The sequence below is a fragment of the Nicotiana sylvestris genome, chromosome 5 (assembly GCF_000393655.2).
Source record: "Nicotiana sylvestris chromosome 5, ASM39365v2, whole genome shotgun sequence".
Classification (NCBI taxonomy): Eukaryota; Viridiplantae; Streptophyta; class Magnoliopsida; order Solanales; family Solanaceae; genus Nicotiana; species Nicotiana sylvestris.
Genome location: NC_091061.1, coordinates 92,553,071 through 92,564,383, shown reverse-complemented (window position 1 = coordinate 92,564,383; position 11,313 = coordinate 92,553,071). Strand labels below are relative to the sequence as shown.

Sequence of the window (11,313 nt, the reverse complement as noted above, 5' to 3'; positions counted from 1 at the left end):
GAACCTCCTGATCCTCTCTCGATCTGTGAGAACCAACCAGACCGCATGATGAGCTAACTCAGAAAACCGTATCTCATACTGTGTCACATTCATGTCTCTCTGACGCAACTGCTCGAACTGCCTACGCAGCTCCTCTCGGCAAGACTGTGGTACATACTTCTATATAAAGAGAACAGAGAACTACTGCCAGGTAAGGGGCGCTGCACCAACAGGCCTACGCCTCTCATAGGCCTCCCACAAAATAAAGGCAGCTCCAGAAAACTAAAAGGTAGTAAATGTTATACCACTGGTCTCTAAAATACCCGTTGTGCGAAGAATCCTCTGACACTTGTCCCAGAAACCATGCACATCCTCGCCCTTAGTACCACTGAAAGTTGGAGGCTGAAGTCTACCAAACCTCTACAAACAACGCTGCTCGTTTCGTCAGGCATAATTGGTACCACATACTCCTAAGCTGGTGCAACTGGCTGGTGCTTGAGCTGGTGCTGCTGGAGCATCCACAACTGGGACTTGATCTTGAATTGGGGTGGCTGGTGGATCTGCAGGTTCTGCCCTAACTATTGTGCGAGCTACACCCCTGCCCCTACCACGGCCTCGACCGCGTCTTCGGCCTCTAGTGGCCCTAGCTGGTGGTACTGGTGGTCATCCATCCTGACTAGTAGCACATGTCCTCACCATCTATGAGAGAAGGAATAACAGAAGTTTAGTACTCGGATCAACAGATTCGCACGACAAGAATTTCAAGAATATGAAGTTTTTCCTAAAAGTTTTGCAACCTCCCGAGGATAAATACAGACATCTCCGTACCGATCTGCGAGACTCTACTAAACCGGTTCATGCCTCGCGAGACCTATGTAACCTAGGCTCTGATACCAATTAGTCACAACCCCAAATACCCCAATCGTGATGTCACCTATCACATAACTAGGCAAGTCAACCCAACAAGTAACCACAGTCAATTTCTTTTAATAAAAACATTTTTCTAACATTTAATTAAGTCTCAATTTTCATAAGGAATACATAAATCACTGAAATGTGTGGAAAACATTGCAGAAAATAGATCAACACAGCCCAACCATCTGGTGTCACAAGTCTAGAGCCTCTAAATACACTGATATGACTGTCTAATACATAATAAGTCTAAAAATGCAGAAAAACAAGGATAGGAAGGAGGAAAGCAGGGTTGCGGACGCCGTGCAGCTACCTTGCAATCTCAGATAAGCTCTGGAAATGATAGGAACCCTCACTCTGCCACTCGGTCACCTAGGTCTACATACAAGGTGCAGGGAGTAACGTGAGTACGCCAACTCAGTAAGTAACTAAAGTAAATAAGGTCTGAAAGCAGTGACGAGCAGTAAAAATCATATAAAAGAGTAAACAACAGAATATCAAGTCAAACTCAATAGTTTAAAAACTAGTTTCTTCATAAAGCTTCAGTTTCAATAGAAATACTTTGAAATCATTTACTTAGCAGTTTTCAACAGAGGCTCATTATAAAAGAAGAGTGAAATCAACAAAAAATATCAGGAATGGGCCCCTCAGGCAAGGTGTCACTCATAAATATAGCCACTCGGGAAAGCCTCTCGGTCACTCGTGACTCAGCTCTCATCACTTAGTATTCACACTCAGCACTCAGGCTCGATAACATCTCATAATAGTAATAATCATAATAACCGTTGCGGCGTGCATCCCCATCCATAGTTTATAGTCGACTACGCTCACTAGGGTGTATAGACTTCGGAGGGGCTCCTACAGCCCAAGCGTTATATCGTTGCAGCGCGCAGCCCGATCCAATATATATATATATATCGCTGCGGCGTGTAGCCCGATCTGTATAAGTATCGCTGCGGCATGCATCCCGAACTATAATATATACATATAATATTGTTGCGGCGTGCAGCCCGATCCATAATATCTATAATCCTCACCATTAGGTCCTCAACCTCTCTCAGTCATTAACCTCACAGCCACTCGGGCATAACAGTGGAAAACAGGGAAACTCAACCCAAACAGTTTTTACATTTTAAGAAGTAGAGTGATAAAAACCAGTTTTAGACAATAAACAGGTAAAGCATGACTGAGGATATGCTTTCAAGCAAATAGAGTGAGGAAAACAGTAAAAATACCCCTAAGGGTCTCAACAGGTCAGCACGAGGCCCCAAACATGGTATACAGCCCATAATACAATATAAATTTCTAAAATACAGGATATCATAAGATTTCAAATCAAGTACGCGGCTTAATAGTCGCTACGGGACGGACCAAGTCACAATCCCTACCGTGCACGCCCACACGCTCGTCACCTAGCATGTGTGCCACCTCATTTATCAAAACGATATGAAATACCGGGGTTTTGTACCCTTAGTTCCAAATTTACAATGGTTACTTACCTCAAATCGGATAAAATACTACTCCGCAATGCCTTTGCTTCTCGCCTCGGCCTCAACTCGTGCCGAATCTACCCAAAATCAGAATCATAACATTAGAATATGCTAAAGGGACGAAGCCCATGCGAAATTAATCAAATTATACCAAAAATTCCAAAATTGGTCCAACCCGACCCCCAAGCCCATGTCTCGAAATTTGATAAAAATCACATCAACAAAAACCCATCCTCCCACGAGTTCATACATACCAAGAATACCAAAATCCGACCACAAATGGCCCCTCAAATCCCTAGATTAAAGTCTCAAGTTTCCAAGCCCTAACTCTCCAATTTAGGCTTCAGATCCCCCAAATTTCATGTTTAATTAGGTAGAAATCACAATAGAATCGTATATTAAGTCCATAATTCTTACCTCTAAGAAGTTCTCTTTGATTCCCTCTTCAATCTCCCTCAAGAAGCTCCAAAACCGAGTCAGAAATGGTGAACTTAGGCCAAAAATCGCGAAAATAGCCTTTTAAACATTCTACCCAGCGATTTGAAATCCTTCTTCGCGAACGCGGTCAAAACCTCGCGTTCGCGAAGCACAAAATACCATTGACCAAAAATCATCTTACGCGAACGCAGAAGAACCCTCGCGAATGCGATGCTTCAACTGACCCAACCTTCGCGAACGTGGCTACACCTACGTGAACATGAAGAACAAGTTTCCTGGGATCCAGCCACTCCAAATACTCTACGCGAACGCGGGACCCTCGTCGTGTTCTCGATGACCACTAGACCTCACCCTTTGCGAACGCGGGAACCATACCGCGAACGCGAAGGCCAAAATGACAACCTCACTTCCCATCCCTTCGCGAACGCGAGAGCCTTCTTGCGAATGCGAAGGCTAAATGTCTGCAACACCAACAACATATTTTTTGCAACTTTTTTCCAACATGAATTGATCCGTTCAACCACCCGAAACTCACTCGAGGTCCCCGGGACCTTAACAAAATATGCCAACATATCCCATAACATCATTCAAACTTGATCCAATCTTCGGAACACTCAAAACAACATCAAAACACCAAATTAACATTGGATTCAAGCCTAAGAATTTCAAAACTTCCAAATTCCGCTTTCGATCAAAAAGTCTATCAAACCTCGTTCGAATGACCTAAAATTTTGCACACACATCCCAAATGACACATCGGACCTACTACAACTCCCGGAATTCCATTCCGACCCCTATATCAAAATCTGACCTATCAACCGGAAAACGCCAAAATTCTAATTTTGCCAATTCAAGCCTAAATCTACTCTGGACCTTCAAAATACATTCCGATCAAGCTCCTAAGTCCCAAATCATCTTCCGAAGTTATCCGAACCGTCAGAATTCACATTCGAGCCCTTATTCATATAAGTCAACATCCGGTTGGCTTTTCCAACTTAAGCTTACTCAAAAGAGACTAAGTGTCTCAAACCTTACCAAAACCTCTCCGAACCCGAACCAATCAACCCGATAACATATAATACAGCTGAATAAAACAATAGGAAGTAGAATGGGGGAAAACCGAATAGTAATTCATGAAACGACAGCAAAATAAGGAAAAATTATCCAAAACCACTCTAAATCACAATTAAGGCCCCCGTTCAATCACACCAAAAAGTCTTAATACATTATCTAAAATTATCCAAAGGCTCGAAATGCCACGAATAACATAGAAATCACGAATTGACGATCAAAATCCTTCTTTCATCTTTCAAATATTCAAACATCGATAAACGCATCCAAATTATGTCTATACATCTCGAAAAAATACCAAACTTTACACACAAGTTACAAATCATGATACAAACCTATTCGAAGGATCGAAACCCCAAATGGACATCGAAAACACCAAAGTCTACTTCAAATCAAACTTAGAAAATTCTTAAACTTTTAAAAATGCCAACTTTCCATAATAAATGCCGAAATGCTCCCGGACAACTCGATAACCCGAATATATGCCCATGTCCGAAATCATCGTACGAACCTATTGGAACTTTCAAATTTTTGTATTTCGAGGTCGTTTACTCAAAAGTCAAACCTTGGTCAACTCTTCCAACTTAAAGCTTCTAAATTGAGAATTTTCCTTCTGAATCAACTCCTAACTTTCCGAAATTCAATTTTGATCTCACATACAAGTCATAAAATATAAAGTGAGCTACTCAAGGTTTCAAACCATGGAACGATGTACTAGAGCTCAAAATGACTGGTTAGGTCATTATAACGTGCTACCATGTACATTGTATCCGTGTCAAATGCTAAACAAAATATTCGAGAGATTTATTCATATACAATAAGGCATAGTAACAATATTGAATAAAGTAAGGAGTCAAATGATAATATGAGTTTGTTTTATAAAACAAATATGGTGAAATAAAGTATAATTTATATAAAATATAATATTAAATGAGTTTAGTTTAGAAATCAAATGGGGTGAAGAAAATAATATTTTTAAATAAAATAAAGCATCTGATAAGTTACTGAATTAAATATAGAATTAGTAAAGTAAAACATAATAACAATTTTTAAGTAAAGTAAAACATTAAATGGGTAAGGAGTTTAATTTGAGAATCAATTAAAGTAAAATATGATAACAATTAAGAATAGTAAAGTACCGAGTGAAATGACGAGTTTTAACTTAAGAGTCACATAAAGTAAGCATGTTCATAATTTTTTTATTTAAAATCGTTATGTTACCAACAACTCAACAGAGTATGAGATAATGACTCCACGCAGATAAATTCATCTTGAAAATTAATTCACCAAGTAACCACGGAGGCACAGATTGACACATTGAAGAAACACAATAATTCACGTAGGATGCATGACTCACCCAATAAGTCGATATCATTCCAATACTAGAATAACAACTGAGGTTAACTTTACTGTCACAAACAATTGCAACATATCAACACGTTGCGGCGTCCAACCCGATTCCACACAATAATAACAATATCTATTACGGCTTGCAACCCGATCCCACCTGTATCATATCATCCGTCTTTATCGCTCCATGTCATATCTTTTCATATTATTTCAATATCGTTGTGGCGTGCAACTCGATTCCCAAACAATATGAGTTAAACAAACAAACAAACAAACCACAACTAACTACGGCGTATCACAAAAAATTAAACGCAATAAAGAGGCTAAACAAAGAAAGTCACATGAGGATAAAATAGTTACATGATAACTCACAAAATCAAATAGCAAGTAATGACAATTCATAAATAAGGCACAGTTACCAAGAAGCAATTAACGACTAAGGCAGGAATTCAACAAGTAATTGCAAATAATAATTAAAGCATATAAGAGTATACTTGGCAGTAAAAGATAGAACATGTACTAACAATTTCAAGTAAAACACGTAAGAGAAAGCCTAACAATAGAAGATATAACATGAAATGACAACTTCAATTAAATGCAAGAAATAAGCCTAATAGCCTAAACCGGTCAAATACCATATATAAGCTTGTGCACACAATTATCACCTCGCGTACACGTCTTCCATATAATTCAAATAGTACAATCAACCCAAAACCTAAGGGGTAGGTTTTTCCACACAAAATTAGGCAATTTACTTACATCAATTAGGTCAAATCAATACTCAAAATAGATTTTCCTTTAAAATTTACCCCCCGCTCAACTTAAATCTAGCCAAAAATAATGTAATAATAACAAATAATGCAAGAGAAATCAATTCAAATTAATAAAGTTAAGCTCTTTAACTAAAATCAAAAAGTCATCTCAAAAAGTCAATCCTGAGCCCGTACCCCGGAATCTGAGAAGCTCATAAATTCTGAATACCCTTTTCGATACGAGTCCCAACCATATCAAAATAATTCAATTCTGACCTCAAATGGGCCTTCAAATCAACAATTTGTGTTTTAGAAATGTTTTTACTAAAATCCCCCAATCTCTTTAATTTAAATCATTAATTACACACTAAAATTGAGGTTGGAATCATGAAATAAAATTAAATCCGAGTCAAAAGTACTTACCCCAATTCAAATGGTGAAAATACCCCTCCAAAATCGCCCAAAATCGAGCTCCAAAACCTTGTGAGAAGAATAACTAAATTGCAAAATAAGAAAAATGCAGCAGTTGTCTAAGCCCGAATCAGATCTTAGATGATCTCTAAACTCACGTTTGATAAGCTCAGCATGGTACTTGCAAGATTACACCTAAAATAGGCTCTTGAATCACCCAATTTGGCCTTAAAATGAGGGAAATATGATGTTTTAAGATTTTAAAGCAAGTCTGAAAATTTCAGGGCTCAATGGTGAATCGATCATTCGATATCCTTTTCCTTCTGCGACGGAATGGAAGAAAAGTAACATAAATAGCATTTTCATAATTATTTACACCAGAAAAAAGAAAAAAAAACCACCAATAATAAAATTTTCGTTTGGCACCCAAAACTCATTCGAAACCTCCCGGACGCAAACCATATATGCATTTCAATCATAAAATACGTTACAAACATGCTCGCACACTCAAAATACCGAAAAAGGTCATCTAGACGCGATATTGACCATGGTCAAACTCCAAATTCTTATCTTATCTAGTTTTTCAATCAATGATCCAAAACACACCCGAGCCCCTCGGAACCTCATCCAATCATACCAACAAGTATAAATGCATTATCCAAACTTATCACAAGCCTCAAAACACCCAAGGAAACATCACAACAAAAATATCGAGGCTCGAACCGAATAAAATTTCTCTTAAGTTTTTAAATCTTTATTCTATCAAAAGAGTGTCTGAATCACACTTAAACACTTTGGATTACTTCCAAACTTTGCAAACAAGTTCAATTCTACTACATAGACCAATCCAAAGTCCCAGAATATCAATTTAAGTTCAATAACATCAAAGTCAACTCTTGGTCAAATTTATGAACTCTTAAGTTATTCAAATTGCCAACTTTTAACAAATAGTGTCGGATTCTTCTAGAAAACTTCGAAACTAAATCCGAACATATGTACAAGTCCAAAATCATCATACGAACCTATCGGAATAATCAAACCCCGATTCTGAGTCCGTTTACCCAAAAGTCAAACCATGGTCAAACTTAGGATATTTCTAAACCTTCGAATTGCCAATTTTCGGTAAAATAAACCAAATTAACCTAGGAACCTCCGAATTCAATTTTGGGCATACGCCTAAATCCAAAATTATTCTCCGGACCTAACGGAGCCATCAAAACTCCGATCTAATATCATATACGCAAAGTCAAAATTGGTAAACTCTTCCAAGTTAAAACTTCTAAAATGACAATCATTCTTCCAGATCAATCCCGAACCACTCAAAAATCAAAACCAGCGATACACGCAAGTTATAATATACCATATGAAGCTACTCCAAGTCTCAAACGACTGAATGGAACACTAAAGCTCAAAACGACCGATCGGATCGTTACACTTATTTAAACTACATCCAAATTTAAACAATGACACAAAAATAACCATATTGTTTAAATCGAAAAAAATACACAAATAGTCCTTAATGTGGATGATCTTGAATTTTTTTCCCTGTTTGCCCCATTAGCAAAACTTCAAATTTAATAAATATAGAAAACACATAAACTGCACCATAAACTTGTCCCGAAAATTTAGTTAAAAACTTTAACTATATAACCAAAAGAAGGTGGACCCTTTTTAATTTATTTTCAGCTTCCTTTATCTTTCTTCTAACTCCCCCCCCCCCCCCCCGGCTTCCCCATCCTCTAAAATTCTGTTCAGTTCTTCTGCCATCTGCTTCTCTTCTATTTTTCTTTTTTTTTTTCTTTTTCTTTTTTTTCCAAACAATTCCAGCATATCAAGGATATGATAATGAATTTATTATTATAGATAGAAGTGGAGCTTGATATAATTATAAAAATTTCAAAATAATTCAAATTGTATAGGGAGCTAATGAGACCCAATGAATTTCTTTCCACTTTCTATTTGATTTTCCACCTAACTATATTCTTTCATCTAAAAGAATTGGTCTCTTTTAATCTAGGATCCGATTAATAAACATTTCTAACTATCTTAAATTTGAATCATGCTTTTATTATTTTCACCTATTATTTTCTATTTTCTCTAAAATTTAAAGTAAATTTAGAATTTATCAATCACTTTGGAAATAAAAGGTTAAAATTATTTTATGAACAATTCAACGTAATTATTAGCCTACTCTAAGAATGAAATGTGAATGTGATGGATAAAAAATTCTTAGGTGTTAAATTGATTATCTACTTTCATAAAGGTCTTTTCATAAGTTTGATTATATTATCCGATTTTGTTTTTATTTATGCACGAACTTGTTAAGAAGTAGAGAGGAGAGAAAGATAAATATATTTTTGGCTATGTTCAACTGAAACTAGGAAAAATTAGAAGAGAAAAAAGGGAGCAAGAAATGAGATAAATAGGGTGCTGAGAAGGAAATAAAAATTAATATGGAACTGAGACTGAAAAGTACGGAAAAGAAAAGACCTTGAATAAACAAAAAGAAACGGAAAAAAATAAAAAGTAAGAAAACTGAAGATTTCTGACGTGGCACATGTGTAAAGCACTTTATACTACTCCCTCCGGTCCAAAATAAGTAATTTTTTGGATGTTTTCACACAGATTAAGAAATTCACCTTTTAGCATTAATTAGCAATGAAATTGACCATATTAACCTTAACTACTCACATAAACACTCCTAACATATATTCCAACACAATTTACTCCAAGGACAATGTAGGGAAAAAATAATTAATTCATTCATTCTTGAAATCTGAAAAAATCACTTATTTGGACCACAAGAAAAAGGCCAAAAAATCACTTATTTTGGACCGGAGGGAGTAGTTTATACTATGAGACTGGTATTATATTCTCAGGGTGTAATTACAATTTGGGGGGGGGGGGTTTAAAATCATCTATATAGTTAGGGTGTGTAACTGAGTTTTCGAGACAAATTTAGAGTACAATTTTTATGTAAAAATTGCACGGGGCGTCCTATTTGGTTGCTCCTATTTAACCTATACCCATTTTTTAAAAACTTTTAACTTGTACCCAATTTTTAAACAATTTCAGCTCCCTTTCTCCTCCCCCTTTTCTTCCTTTATTTTCTTTTTTCTTCTTTTACAACGATGACTTCAACATTGCTCTCTTTAATTAATGAAGCTAAAACAAATATACGGAGGATATTACTCTCGTTGGCATGGAGGATGACTTCAACGACATAAGAGATCAACTCATTGGGCAAGCGCGGGAGCTCTCGCCAGACAAGTTTTTAGCAATATAATCCATCAGTATTATTTCGTTTTGATGTTTCTTCATGGGTTACTATTTCTCAAGAATATGATGCAAGAGAAATTCTTATAAATGTTTTAAGCTTTGGTACTTCTGATGTGACGACAGTATATCATGACAAGAGCTATGACCAATTATTAGAGCATTATATAGAAAATTAAAAGGCAAAAGATATTTGATAGTTATGGATGTTAAAGACAAAAACTCCAGCTCTAGAGCTGAAGTTTTCCAGTTACAATACAACAACTTTAGCTCTAGAGCTGAAGTTTCCCGGTTACTATATCCAGTTACAACACAAAAACTTCAGCTCTAGAGCTGAAGTTTTCTAGTTACTACACAAAAGGTTCAGCTCTAGAGCTGAAGTTTCTAGTTTACAACACAAAAACTTCAGCTTTAGAGCTGAAGTTTCCCATTTACTACACATAAACTTCAGCTTTAGAGCTGAACTTCAGGCCCGGCTACTAGAATGGTGAAGTTTTGCGTGATTGTCTTTGCTACTTCAGCCCCGTGTGCTGAAGTTATGCGAAAAAGCGGGTACACTTGCAATTTTTTTTGCAAAGCGGGCACAAGTTAAAATGTGACACAAAAAACGGATATAGATGCAAATGCCCCAATTTTTCTTGAATAACAGAATAAGTATAGCCCCTCACTTACCTGGTGGGCAATATTTTTAATTTTTGACCATAAAATTCTGCTCATCAGGAAAGGTGGTTAAAATATAAAGACCACCCCCAAAAATGTCATATTTCTGCAATTTGTTTGTGCAAAATCACCCATTTATTTGGGCCTCCAATCTGGACCTAGTTATGAGCCCTCATTTTTTCAATTTCTACGGGCCGAACTTAAACTCGCAATTATAACAAAGGAATCGACTGAATTGCCCTCGAACTTCATTGAATCAAATTTGAATTCCATTTTCATCCGGAAACCTTTCAAGAGAGAGAATGGTGAAAGATCTGAGCAACGATCAAGTGTCCTCCATGAAGGAGGCCTTTACCCTCTTCGACACCGACGGCGACGGTAAAATCGCCCCATCGGAACTAGGTATCCTTATGCGTTCACTGGGCGGTAACCCGACCCAAGCCCAACTCAAGTCCATAATCGCCGAGGAAAAGCTCAATTCGCCCTTCGATTTCAACCGATTCCTCGAACTCATGTCCAAACATCTGAAGCCGGAGCCATTTGATCGGCAGCTCCGTGACGCTTTTAAAGTCCTCGATAAAGACGGCACCGGTTGCGTGGTTGTTTCGGATCTCAAGCATATCCTTACTAGTATTGGGGAAAAGCTGGAAGCTGCTGAGTTTGATGAGTGGATCCGAGAAGTTGATGTTGGATCCGATGGTAAGATCCGTTACGAGGATTTTATTGCCCGAATGTGCGCCAAGTGAGTTCCCCTGCCTGTGATTATACTTGCATTTTCTTTTTAGAATTTGAATCTTTTAAGTTCAATATTTGCAAATTTTCTTTTTTTTTTGTTTGGCTTGTTGTTCGTGTTAAAACTATTTCACGGGTTATGTGTGCCGCGTGGTGGGAAATTCAACCGTTGAAATGTTTCCTGATGTGTGTGCTTTAGCTCATTTGTGTTTGTGAAGAGATACGAAAGGTTGCGCCTTTTT

The 11,313-nt window shown here is 37.2% G+C and overlaps 1 protein-coding gene across 1 annotated transcript; it reads left to right on the top strand.

The window, feature by feature from the left end:
* The first annotated feature begins 10,580 nt into the window (after positions 1-10,580).
* On the top strand, positions 10,581-11,085 carry LOC104241483 (probable calcium-binding protein CML13). The gene has a single exon (XM_009796423.2). It carries the CDS (start codon positions 10,642-10,644, stop codon positions 11,083-11,085), a length of 444 nt encoding a protein of 147 aa, XP_009794725.1. The 5' UTR covers positions 10,581-10,641.
* The last annotated feature ends 228 nt before the right edge of the window (positions 11,086-11,313 follow it).

Bases quoted from the DNA above. Each gene is read 5' to 3' on its own strand.
- LOC104241483 (XM_009796423.2), top strand. From the start codon at position 10,642: ATGGTGAAAGATCTGAGCAACGATCAAGTGTCCTCCATGAAGGAGGCC.